This window comes from Anomaloglossus baeobatrachus, chromosome 3 (assembly GCF_048569485.1).
Source record: "Anomaloglossus baeobatrachus isolate aAnoBae1 chromosome 3, aAnoBae1.hap1, whole genome shotgun sequence".
Taxonomy (NCBI): domain Eukaryota; kingdom Metazoa; phylum Chordata; class Amphibia; order Anura; family Aromobatidae; genus Anomaloglossus; species Anomaloglossus baeobatrachus.
This window is the reverse complement of record NC_134355.1, coordinates 120,055,185-120,068,624: the sequence shown is the minus strand read 5'-3', so window position 1 is coordinate 120,068,624 and position 13,440 is coordinate 120,055,185. Positions and strand designations below refer to the sequence as shown.

At 48.2% G+C, this 13,440-nt stretch overlaps 1 protein-coding gene across 3 annotated transcripts in view; it reads left to right on the top strand.

Moving 5' to 3' along the window:
- The window catches only part of LOC142296145 (cystatin-C-like), a 50,130-nt gene that overhangs the window by 22,356 nt on the left and 14,334 nt on the right, over nucleotides 1-13,440 (top strand). For all 3 annotated transcript variants that reach the window (XM_075339411.1, XM_075339410.1, XM_075339409.1), the window contains exon 2: nucleotides 8,894-9,114. In XM_075339411.1, coding sequence (XP_075195526.1) covers nucleotides 8,902-9,114 — 213 coding nt within the window. In that variant the 5' untranslated portion in view covers nucleotides 8,894-8,901. The remainder of the gene's footprint in view (nucleotides 1-8,893; nucleotides 9,115-13,440) is intronic.

The window sequence follows — 13,440 nt, the reverse complement described above, 5'->3', positions numbered from 1 at the left end:
TCATGTATTGATCTCAAAAAGTAACATACATTAGCTCTATCTCACTATTGGGTATGTGCCCTTAACATTTCCGCCATGAAAAATAATTTTGGTGTCATTTTGGAAGGTTTTCTGGTGAGTCCGTAAAAATGGCGTAAAACGCGGACAAAATTGTTCACAGCTGTGACTTTTGAGTGATAAATGCTTCAAGGGGTCTTCCCCATGCTGTTGCCATGTCATTTGAGCACTCTTCTGAGACTTTTGTGCCATTTTTAGGGTTTCTACATGCTGCCGGTGGTCATTTCACAAAAATACTCGGGTCTCCCATAGGATAACATTGGGCTCGTTGCTCGGGCCGAGTACACGAGTATCTTGGGAGGCTCGGCCCGAGCTTCGAGCACCCGAGCTTTTTAGTACTCGCTCATCACTATCCATGACGCCACCCACGGTTGTGGTGATTTGTTGGCACCACCGCTGCGCTGTATGAGGATCCCGGGAATGATGATATGAAGCAGCTAGTTGTTGTGTTGCCCCTCCGTGGGTAGGGGTTGGTGATCCCGGGGCCCAGTGATGAGGTGAGAGATGCAGGGCTTGGTGGGCGCAGGGACGCGGGGGCAGCGCTGTGCCTTGCGGCACTGTGGTACTCACTCAGCCTGAGACGATGACACAGTTCTCGGTAAAACACACGGCTGGAAAGACGGTTCCCACGGACGGCTGCACTTGCTTTCCCCAGTAGGTGACGGTGACGGTCCCTCTGTCCTGCACCTAAGTTGATAATGGTTGCGATGGGTTCCCGCCGGTAACCCGCTCCCCGGCTTGGATATGGGCCGGAGGAGCCCTACTTTGCCCGCAGGCGCTGGCCCTGAGAAACTGGTGCCCTGGCGGTGGCGGTGTCTCTCCGTAACGGTCGGACTGTTGCCTTCAATTGGGACTTGGTTGTTTGGAGACAGTCGTCCCCTTTACTGACGGATTTGGCAAATTATGGCGACTCCTAGCCTTGCCGGGATCCGAGAGGCCCCTGCCCTGGTGCTGACTGTTCTTTGTATACTGCTCCAGACCGCCGGGCCACTACCCATCCGCGATCCTTCCAGCAACCTCCGAGCAGTCACCCCTGCGGACAATCACCGCCGTCTGCTGACCTTGCTGTCTCTCAGTCCGGGGCACACATCCCGGACTAACTTCAGGCTTTACTACTCTTCACTTTAGTTTCTCCCTTTAGCTCCACTACTACTTCACTTCTACTTTCACTTCCTCACTTAAGCTCTGCCTGAGCTAAACTGTTTACTCCTTCCACTTCTCCCTCCAAACTCTATCTGTCTGGTTCTTCCCGCCTCCAGGGCTGTGTACTCCTCGGTGGGCGGAGCCAACTGCCTGGCCCACCCCCTGGTGTGGACACCAGCCCCTGGAGGAAGGCAACAAGGATTTCTGGTTAGCTTTGGTGTTCCTAACTGGGGTGTAGGGTGTGGTGGTGTGATGACCTGTGACCTCTGGCTTGCCCAGGGCGTCACAGATGCACTACTGATGGTGTTCCCACCTGACAGTGGGGTTCAGTGGAAGCACAATGCGGAGGAGGAGGAAATCACCAATGCAGCTGGGCCACCGGAACAACCTCGGAAGAGAGGGTTAGCCTGGCCAAAATGTGGAAAACATTCCTCAGCATGCCACAACATCCGGCACCACCATCTGATACAGTCCATATTAGCAGGAAGCCAGCATTTCCATAGCATGATGGAAGAATGTGTCCACACATCTCCACATACTGATTGATAGGTCTGCCACATTTAACGTCTGGGTCTCCAAATTGAACACATGACCTGAGCTTGCTCTTTATGCCTTCGGGTGCTGGCCTACCCTGCAGCAGGTGTACTGTCAAAACGTGTTTTACCAATGCAGGGGTGTGTGATCACAAATAGGTGCATTTGTACCACCCCCAGCAGCGGTGGAACCACTCAGATCTGGATGTCGCTACTCATGGCTCGAGGGTCTCCGGACCCGGGGGCTCGGGGTCACTCTTAATTGTAGAAGGGAGGGTTCTTTACAGGGGATTAGATATAGTTAGTGACGCCACCCGTGGTGTGCGGTAATAGGGAGTACCGCCACTGCCGATGGGAGTACCGCGGTTGATAGAATGGGGGCAGCTAGATGACGTTTTCCCTCCACGGGTAGGGAAGGCCCTGGGACTCTGGATAGTGGGATGGATTGCAGGGGGAGCGCAGGCTTCCTGGTAGCAGGGGCTGATCAGGTACTCACTCAGAAGGAAAGCAGACGCTGACAACGTTGTAAACCAAGTCTCTAGGTGCCGCTGCCCTCTTGGGGGAGCTCGTCCCTGACCCGTTCCCCTGCAGCACTGCCTGATGGTCCGGATTCTGCCTCCGTGCACAGAAATTTAGTAGTGTCCAAAGGGCCTGCAAGCTTTCGGCTGTCTGCTCCCCGCTCTCTACTATGGGTAGTATAGGAGCTTGCTCTCAGGGGATCAAGCTTGGGATTTCAGTGGGCTGCTTTGCTTGGAAAGTCCTATCCCCCTCGTTGCGCTAGTGCCCCCGATCTCTGAGCTTCGTGGGGACAGTCCATAAAGGCCCTATCCTCCGCAGGTTAATTGCCGGGTTGCTTGAAGCTTCTCCCCGACCCAGGGTCCAGTACCCCGACGTGCCTTCAGCCCCAGCCCGGTTATTGTACTGCAGCTGCCGACCGTCCTTCCAGACTCAGCCAGGCACGCAGTCCCAATATCCCGCGACCGGGTCTCCGACTCCTCTGGGTCCAGACCACCGTCTGCAACCTAACCTACTTCTCCCCTGGGAGCTCCAACTCCCAGCTTCTTTGAGCTCCTGACTCCTCGAGGGCTACCACTCAACTCACTTGTCACTTCCCACCTCCCTGCCTGACCCCTAGGTGGGCGGCCCTATTCCAGCTTAGCAGCCTACTGGTGTGCCTGACAGGGTGTGGTGCGAGGTGTGATTAGAATTTGTGCATGCTGATGGAGGCAGTACTGCAAGTTGGGAACCCAAAACCATGGGGGGTTGAGTCCTGCACTGGGAGATACTGAGCGTGCAGTACCCTGTGACGACCTGACTAGTCCAGGGGCGTCACACATTCATCTGTCCACGACCAATGTGGGCAAACTTTCATTCATTAACATGAACAAGGTGTGCATCCTACAGGACTTGTTCTTTCCTGTGGCCAACTAGAGAAGTATACCAGCCATTGTTATACTCCACCACAGTTTGTTCATTCTATTTGCCATTTCCAATATTTTGGGGCCTCCTCAAATTATAAAAGAAACAGACCGAAATGACAGCGTTGGTGTCACAATAAGATTTTTGCAGGTAGTCATCACCAACTTTCATGGCGACGTCAGGGTTAACTTTTCTGAGGTCTGTGATCAGCACAGGGAGATACAGGCATCGACCCACAAGCTTAGGCAGGCTGGCAAGAGTTAATATCTGTTGGGCTTCTTGTTAGTCTATTGGATCACATGCTGTGGGGGAGCCAATCACCTTTGCTATCCTCCTATATATGCTGGCTGGAGTATTTAATTAATGCCAGCTATAGTTTACCTATGCTGGTCTGGTGAGGTGTTGTGATCCAGACTTACTGGTGGTTGTTGTGCATTATTGCTGTGAGCGGTTGAGGTGTTAACCCTTGTTGTTTGTTGCTACCTTCCTGATCTTGCTTTTTTCCTTAGCCTTTTACTGTGTGTTCCTGTGAGTTTGCAGTGTGTCTGAGTTTTGGTTTTCTCCTGTCTGTCTTAATCTGTGTTACCATCACACTTCTGGCCCTTCCTTCCCTGGGTGGGGGTTACTGATTAGATATGGTCAGGAGAATAGCTATGCACAGGACTCAGACATCTTCATCATTAGGGGTAACCCTGAGGTTAGGGATAGCGTGAGGGACAGCATAGGAGCCTTCTATTCCTTGCTATCCTGCAGTCACATTGTGATAGTTTGCTATCTCCTCTTTCATGTTGTCCACCTCTTACTCAACCTCCTCTGCCTCCTGGAGGTGTTTTTTTAGAGGTAGTTTTTTCATTTTTGTTTTATTTGCCTTATCCATATTTGTTTGCAGGGCAATTATCCTGCTCCTACCCCCATTTTGCTTCCTTTTGAAGCCCCTTATCTCTTATAACCACCATTTTACAGTACAAAAATTCAATGACTTCTGTGGGGTTTGGGTACCGAACCAAGCTTTTGACTACAGTTCGTTAAAACCTTGTGAACCCAAATATTCACAGGTCCATTCATACTTATTTGCTTTATACTTATTTGGGAGCTGTTTTGATGAAATGTCACTAAGCAATTAAGCAACGTCTTTATGCAATCTTTGGAAAACATTGTCTTATGTTATGGGGATGACTACTGTTATATAAAAGTCAAATGATTAATGTTAACATTTATACGCCACATAAGGTTTCCAAAATAAATAGCATAGAATAATATTGTTCAATGTAAAATAGCAGACAATGCAGTTGCCAGTAGTTTCTGTTGTTCTACTGAAATCTAATAGCTATATAAAAATAAAAATAAAAAGTTGTATCTGGCTACTAATAAATGACCCAGCAAAACTGTTCGTAGAACTGCAATGTATAGATGCGTATTCACACTCTGGCCATCAACAGACAAAACCTAGGATAAAAATAAATGAGCAAATTACCTGCAGTAAGTAATAAATAGTACTACATGTAAATATCATAGGATACTTTTTTTAACGGTCTACAGCTCAGTCTCGAGCCACGGTGACTTGATGGATGAACGCTCTGTAGGAAGATCAATCTTGAGCAAGCCTAAATGGATCCACCAGGGTCTTCTCTGCAATTTTCCTTATTGCATCAAGCCATTGATTGTCCTTCTCCGGTAATCGCATTCGTCATATTCGACGATATAGTCCAGTGTACTCTCTGCATCTTTATCCGAGTAGATTGAAGTCCTTTACAACTTCTCGTTCACTGGCATTGTACCGCCCGGGGCTCGGCCGGCTGCCGAGCCGCTCCGCTCCAGGCTCGTCGGTGGGTGGCTCGAGCTCCTCACGGACCCGGGGGTCACGTCGCTTCTGAAAGGGGGAGTTGCTGGCGCTACGTGAGGGGTGGTGTTCGGTGGAGAGGTCCACGGTCGGAGCCGCAGTTGTTTGTAGGGGATTTGAGTTTGTGGCGCAACCCACGGGTTGTGGTGTATGGATGCACATCACCGCTGCCGTTGACTAGGCTCCTGGGGATGGTGTTGCGCAGCTTGATGTTGACCCCTCCGTGGGTAGGGGAATGATGGTCCCAGGGGCCCGCGGGAGGTGCTGAGGCGGGGGAATGGATGATGCATGCTGGCGTGTCGGTGCGGTGCGCGGCCCGAAGGCACTGTTGTACTCACTATTACAAACACGCTGGAGTCTCTGGTAAACCAAACAAGATGGTGGACGGTGCTCGCAGCTGGCTGCGCTTTTCCCCTTTTCAGGTTGGTGGTTTCCGCCTTTCTTCTGCACCTCACTTTTGTAGAAAATGATGACTCCTATGCCTGAGCAATGGTAGTCCGCTCCCCAGCCTGGTGTGTGCCGGTAGAGCCCTTTTGCCCGCAGACGCTGGCCCATCGGGTCTCTATGCCTGGGCGGTGGCTTTCTACCCCTATGGTTGGGCTGTTGTCTTCAGTCGGGTCTTAGGTGGGAAAGGGCCTAAAGTCCAGTCCTCAATCAGTTGATTTGACTCGGCCTGGTGGTTTCTGGGCCTCGTACTGGGTCTGAGTACTCCTCCTGGTGCACCGGTTTCCAATCGGTTCCCCGGTTCGGTACCAGCGGGCCACCAGTCCTTACGGTTCCACCGGCTGTAATCCCAGCTCCTGCAGGCGGCCACCACCGTCTGCCTCCTTGCCAGAGGTGTCTGGGCTCCAACCCAGACACCGGGTGTTAGACTGTGGCAGACCTGGACACAGGTCTGCACTTGAACTCCACTTCACTTCACTTTCAAAACTAATCTGTTCCACTAACACTGTGCTCCCCATGGGAACTGAACTGTTTTTCCTGCCTCAGGGCCTGTGAACTCCTTGGTGGGCGTGGCCAACCACCTGGCTCCGCCCCCTGGTGTGAACATTAAACCCTGAGGGAGGTGACAAGGTTTTGTAGGTTGGCTGCTCACCTTATTAAGGGGGGGAGGCTAGTCCAGGGCGTCACAGGATCTCAAATCTTTCTTGGTTGTACCTGGCAGCAGTCAATATCTTTGTTTTGAGTAGAAGTCTTGTAATAAGTCCTTTATCCATCTATGCTTGTTGCTATCAATGTTGCATCATCTGTTTAATTAAGATTGTTGATGATTTTGTCCTGCAATTTTGATTCCTGCTTTTTCGGCAAGTCCACCTTCCTGAAAATAGCTTTTACATATAAATTGAAGAGAAATAGTGACACAATGCAGCCTTGTCTGAAGCTTCGTTCTATTTTGAATCATGCCGTGTCACCGTGTTCCGTTCGGACTGTTGATTCTTTGTCTATGTAAAGGTTCCGGATGAGGCTAATCAGATAGTTTGGCACAACCATATCCTTCATGGTATTACAAATTTCCTGGTGATCAACACAAAGTCTTTGCTGCAGTCGATGATGCAAAAATAGAGCTCTTTGTTATATTCTTTGTTCTTTTTGCATTATCATCTAATGTTAGCAATTGTAACTCTTAAGGTCCCGTTACCCGCAATGACGTATCTAACGATATATCGCCGGGGTCACGGATTCCGTGACGCACATCCGGCATCGTTTGCGACGTTGTTGTGTGTGACACCAATGAGCGGCCATTAACGATGGAAAATACTTACCTTATTGTCCATCATTGACACGTCATTCATTTTCATAAAATTGTTGATTGTTGAGCACACAGGTTGTTTGTCGTTCCCGAGGCAGCACACATCGCTACGTGTGACACCTCGGGAACGACTAACTACAGCTTACCTGCGGCCGACGGCAATGAGGAAGGTAAGTACATGTGACAGCTCCAAACGATTTTGTGCGCGTGTAACACCCCCTTTACTCTTCTGCCCTTTCTGAATTCTGCTCGTTCCTCTGTTCTCTCTTTATCAAAGTAAGGCTGTAGCCGTCTTTGTAGGATATTCAGTAGTATTTTGCTGGCATGAGGTATGAGCGCAATAGTCCCGATAGTTTCCATAGTCAGTAGCATTTCCCTCCTTCGGAATAGGAATAAACACCGATTTTGTCCAGTCCTTGTCCAGTCCTTGAGCCATTTACCATTTGTCCACATCTGTTTACACAAGTGTGTGATGACATAAACTGCTACTTCAGAAGACGTTATTAGTTCTATTGTCATATCGAGGTGATTTGTTTTTTGACAGAAGATTTATCGCAACAATGACGTTGACTTTTAGGATATTTGGTTCAATTTCTTCCAGTACCACTAAATCATTCTTTTAGAGGTGCTCCGTGTACTCTTTCCATCTTTCCTTGATCTGTTCTGGCTCAGTTTGTTCCCGTTGGCGTCTTTCAACATTTCCACTCTATTGAAATTTTCATTGTATCTCTTAAATCTTTTGGTATGCCTTCATGGACTTGCCCTTCAGATGTTCGTTTTCAATCTCTGTTCATATGTTTTGGTAATAATAATATTTTTTGTCTGAATTGTGTATTTGTTGTATGTATTTATTATGTATATTTGAAGTGTTATTGTGTTTTTGATGTCTATATTGTATATTGGATGTCTATAATGTGTATTTGATGTCTGTATTGCGTAGTTGACATTATTTTGATCAAAAAAATCGTTTAAACCATCTCACCTTGAGTAAGCGTACCCAAACAGAATGTGCCCTAACTTTAGTATCTCGCCTTGCTATGTGCCAGTAGGCCTCAAAATAGATAGGGGAGAGCAGGACTTAGACCTGAATGGGTTTTACACCTGCCCATGGAAAGCTGTATAGACCAGATTCCCTTAGGTTAGACAGATATTAAATATCTACCCCACAAAGTGTGCATGTGACAAACTATGCTTTTTCACACCTATTAAATTTGTCAAATTTGACATCAGTAGAGTCAACACCAATACTGTGGTGAATGTTCATTTTGTATTAACAGCGGGTACGCGATTATAAATGTCCTGGGGCTTTGAGCAACACAATGGGGTAACGTATAGCAATAAAAAATATAACACATCCCCTGAAAATAAGCCCTAGCGCATTTTTCTGAGCCAAAAATAAGACCCTGTCTTATTTTTTGACAAACACAGTATCTGATGCTAATAGGTAATATTTCCTTCTATTCTGGCTCTGTTTAGAGTCAGGGCCACACACACGGGTTCTGAAGCTACTTACATATTAGTGACATATTCAATATTAGAGCAATCATATTTGGCATTTGATGGTGGCTGGGAATACCCACACAAGGATAGTAATTGATGTCAATGCCAACATGATATATGGTAATAGCTAGTATAACTGGTTTTGTAATAAATAATCACAGGTTATATCTTGAAATAATATATATATATATATATATATATATATATATATATACCCATTCTTTCAAGGTGGAGCTGGTAAGTAAAACCAGATAATTAACAAGTTGAGAAATTACTTTGAAGTTTCTTTCTTGGAGTGTAGGCTGGAGATGGATACAAGTGACTGTGGGCCTATTATATTACTGAATTGTGCTTTTCAGTAATTTTGTTTAAACTGATCCATCAATGCTTGAAGTATCCTACATGTCTAACCTATCGTCTTTGCTCTTTGCGGGCTTTGGCTGTTTATATACTCTACTTCATATTGGAAAGCCTTCACAAATAGCTTAGATTCACATGGCACACTATATGTTAATAACATAGCACCAGCAGTTAGTTTAAGGAATACTATATGTGTAAAAAAAAAAACACTGTATGATTATATATTCAATAAGTCTTTAAAACATACTAATGTCTACTTTTTAATGTTTACAAATTTACTCTTTCTTCCAGGTAAAACCATGGCTGGACATTTGTACTTGTGCCTCATTGTGGCCTCGTGCCTTACACTTATTGTCTCTGGTGGCGGTATGTTCGTGGGAGGTTATATGTCTATTGCTCCCGATAGGGAGGATGTAAAGGAGGCTGCTGAATTTGCTGTTACGGAGTACAATAAAAGAACGAATGACGCAAACATCCACAAACTGGTCCGCGTTACGTCAGCTTCAAGTCAGGTAATTTAAGGAAGTCAATATTACAATGAAAATGTGAAAATCGCGCTACCACAATATCAATTTATTCATTATTAATTTTGCACTAATACATTTTGTGGCTTTGCGTAAAACACATTCTCTTCATTTCCCATACAAAGCAATGTATTCTCCTTCACCATTCAAGAACTGAATAGCCCCCTGCAGGTTATCTGAACGAAATCTCCGATCACCATAGAGCCCTATGTTAGTCTAAAGGTCCCCATACACATTGAACTAATGTTTGATGAACCCACCGATATTGACGAAGACAGTCTAATGTGTATAGGGGCCCTGGACAGTGGATCATTATTTTGGAAGATGTCAGCTGAGCATGTCCGATATAAGACTGCCAATAGCTTTGTTCTCTTAGACCGAAGACCTGTCTGGTGATGGATTTCTCATAAAGAATGTATGGCCGGCTTAAGATCAGCCTAATATAACTTGAGGGTGGCTACAGAAGCATGCATTGAAGCTTTTGAGTCCTAAACAATTATGTAGGAACCTCCTAATGGTCTTGTGCCATAATAAAACTAGGGTCTATTCTGAGAAGCTCAGAAGTAATTTTGAATTCTGCACCCCTTTATAGTTATGTCAGTAGAGGTCTTGGTGTTATGGCTTTATTTTGACTGTCTAAAACCAGTCTATTGTCAGTTTCATAAGTTACCTGTTAAAGAGAATCTGTCAGCAGATTTTTGCAATGTATTCTGAAGACAGCATGCTGTAAGGGTTAACAAAGAGTTTTCAGACGTGTCTCTTATCACAAAGTGTGTTTTTCTTTACTTACAAAGTTATTTGCCGGCGTGCTCAAGTATGAGTCCATCGCTTCTGTGAATAGGAGCTTCTGTCTATGGAAATGATCACTGAAAGCCTGGTGTGGGTGGGAAAGCTTTCTAAGCTCTGGTATTTTGCTAAAACTAAAATCATTGATTGTGTCAGAATGGCTGCACCCAGTTATCTAAGTGATACATCTTTGGATTCAGGATCTCTTTGCCTACAGCATGCTGCTCTCAGATGAGGTAGCAAAAGCCCGCTCACAGATTCACTTTAGTTGCTAGTAATTTCTAGGAACCATAAAGAACCAACACAAGCATCCGTTTAAGGGTTAGTACCATCTCTGTCTTTCAAATCTGAGACAGGAATGCTTCCATAGAGCTTTGCCTCGGAATTGGATATTCTGAATTGGCGCAACTTTGTGTGCTATGCTGCTTTTGTCACTCCTGTTTATTTCTATGGGATTTAAGGAACCAGAATAGGCTGAGTAAAGGGCACTTTACATGCTGCGATATCGCTATCGATATTGCTAGCCAGCGTACCCGCCCCTGTCTGTTGTGCGACACGGGCAAATCGCTGCCTGTGGCGCACAACATCGCTTACACCCGTCACATGGACTTACCTTCCCTGTGACGTCGCTGGGGCCAGCGAACCGCCTCCTTTCTGAGGGGCCGGATCATGCGGCATCACAGCGACGTCACATGGCAGCCGTCCAATAAAAGCGGAGGGGCGGAGCTAAGCGGGCAGAATATCCCTCCCACCTCCTTCCTTCCTCATTGTGGGCGGCCGTAGGTACGGTGTTGTTCCTCGTTCCTGCGCCCACCTCCTTCCTTCCTTCTTTTCCGATGGACGTAGGTAAGGAGATTTTCGTCGTTCCTGCAGTGTCACACATCGCTATGTGTGCTGCCGCAGGAATGACGAACAACCAACGGCATGCACCACCAACGATATTATGAAAAGGAGCGACGTGTCAACGATCAACGATTTTTGGCGTTTTTGCGATCGTTGATCGTCGCTCCTGGCTGTCACACGCCGCGATGTCGCTAACTATGCCGGATGTGCGTCACAAACACTGCGACTCCGACCAGGGCCGGATTATAGGCGGGGCAGACGGGGCTCCAGCCCAGGGGCCCCCACCACAAGAGCTTCTGAGGGGGCCCCCACCACCATCAGTGTGGGCGCCATTTTATTAACGCCGCAGTGTGGTTCAGGACCGCACTGTACCTTTAAAGAATTTCAATCCCGGCCGTCACTTTTCTGCAGACACGCCCACTGCACGCTCTGTGGGCTGCGTCTGCTAGGATGACGTCACCGCACACCTGTTGCTGCTTCTAAGTTCCTGCCGTAGAGGAGCTTGTGGGAGGACCGGAGGTCTCAGTGGATCCTGGTAAGTATGAGGTCATTAATCATGGTGCCGGGCAGGAGACTGCAGTGAGGAGGGAGCAGGACGCCGCTGATAACACCAGACGGGATTCCATAGTGTCAGCGGCCACTCTATCAGTGTGAGTTATTGCCGGAGTGTGACCTGCTGCAGATCAGCTCGGGCTGTCAGTGCCGGGTCATCGGCCTCATCCCTCCCCTGCAAAAACTCACACTGATCTCCAGCACAGACATCACTACACAGAATCCTGCACTGACCACATCTGAGCCTGCAGCACACATTACACTATATGGCCCATATTACATATAGAATATGTGAGGTCCTGTAGGCCCAGGTGTGATCAGTGCAGGGCATTGTATATCTGTGTACATGGTATACCGCATCCAGTGTACAGAGTAGTGTGATATACTGTGTACACACATCAGATGGTATATAATAATGTGTATATTCTATAACATCTGGTGTCTGTATCACAGTAAACCCGGTCAAATGCCGGGGGGGGCCCACTCGCGGTGGCAGGAGTGCGTAGCGCTAGTCAGGGGGGCACGGTGCCCGCGCTGCGTCCCCCCGCCGAGGATCGCGCTTTCAATTGTATCGGCATTGCAGCTGCCGATACAATTGAGAGCAATGATGAGATGGAGCGGCGCGCTCTCTCTCATGATTCTCCTCGCTGTGTCTGTCGGCATTCTGACAGCTCTGCAGCAGAGCGTGGTGACGTGATCACTGCGCGCCTGCTGAGAGGTCAGAGCAAGCGATAGCAGTGGACGCGCTGAGGAGACCGGAGGAGCGGCGGAACGAGGAGAATGAGTATGTACAATCACTGTGGCCAGACGACCATGGGGGTGCATTAAATGATATGGCGGCTGTATACTACATGAGGGTGCCTAATGCTATCTGGTTCTGCACTGTGCTATATATGGGCTGTATACTACATGAAGGTGCCTAATGCTATCTGGTTCTGCACTGTGCTATATAGGGGCTGTGAACTACATGAGTGTCTAATGCTATCTGGTTCTGCACTATGCTATATACGGGCTGTACACTATATGAGGATGCCTAATGCTATCTGGGTCTGCATTTTGCTATATACGGGCTGTATACTACGTGAGGATGCCTAATGCTATCTGGCTCTGCACTGTGCTATATAGGGGCTGTGTACTATGTGAAGGTGCTTAATATAATTTGGTCTGCTCTGTGCTATATAGGGGCTGTGTACTATGTGAGGATGCCTAATGCTATCTGGCTATGCACTTGTGACGCCCTGGGCAAGCCAGGGGTCACAGGTCACTACACCACACGCACCCACATTCCCTGCAGGCACCGAGGTCAAAACTAAAATCCTTGTTGCCTTCCTCCAGGAGCTGGTGTCCACACCAGGGGGTGGGCCAGGCGTTTGGCTCCACCCACCGAGGAGTTCACAGCTCTGGAGGCGGGAAAACCAGGCAGATGAGTGTTAGAGTTGAAAGTGAAAGGAAGTGAAGTGAAGTGGTAGAGGAGCTAAAGTAAGAGCAACAGAGAAAGTGACAGAAAGAAGCCTGAAGTTAGTCCGGGTATGTGCCCCGGACTGAGACAGCAAGGTTGGCAGACGGCGGTGACCGTCTGCAGGCGAGACTGATTGGAGGTTGCCGAAAGGACCGTGGACGGTACCGGAGCGGTATACGAAGATTAGTCAGCACCAGGGCAGGGGCCTTTCGGATCCCGGCAAGGCTAGGAGTCGCCATAATTTGCCAAATCCGTCAGTGAAGGGGACAACTGTCTCCTAACAACCAAGTCCCGTTTGAAGGCAACAGTCCAACCGTTAAGGGGAGACACCGCCACTGCCAAGGCACCAGTTTCCCAGGGCCAGCGCCTGCGGGCAAGAGTGGAGCTCCTCCGGCTCATATCCAAGCTGGGGAGCGGGTTACCGGTGGGAACCCATCGCTACCAAACAACAACACATAGGTGCAGGGAAGAGACAGTCACCGTCAACTGCAGGGGATATCAGCAGCGCAACCGTCTGATGGACCCGTCCAACCAGCCGTTGTTTACCGAGAACTGTGTCGTGTTTACTGGCTGAGTGAGTACCTCCATGCCGTGCGGCACAGCGCTGCCCCTGAGCCACTGCACCTCCACAGGCCCCATAGCCCACCTGTCCACCATCCAACCCCATCACTGGG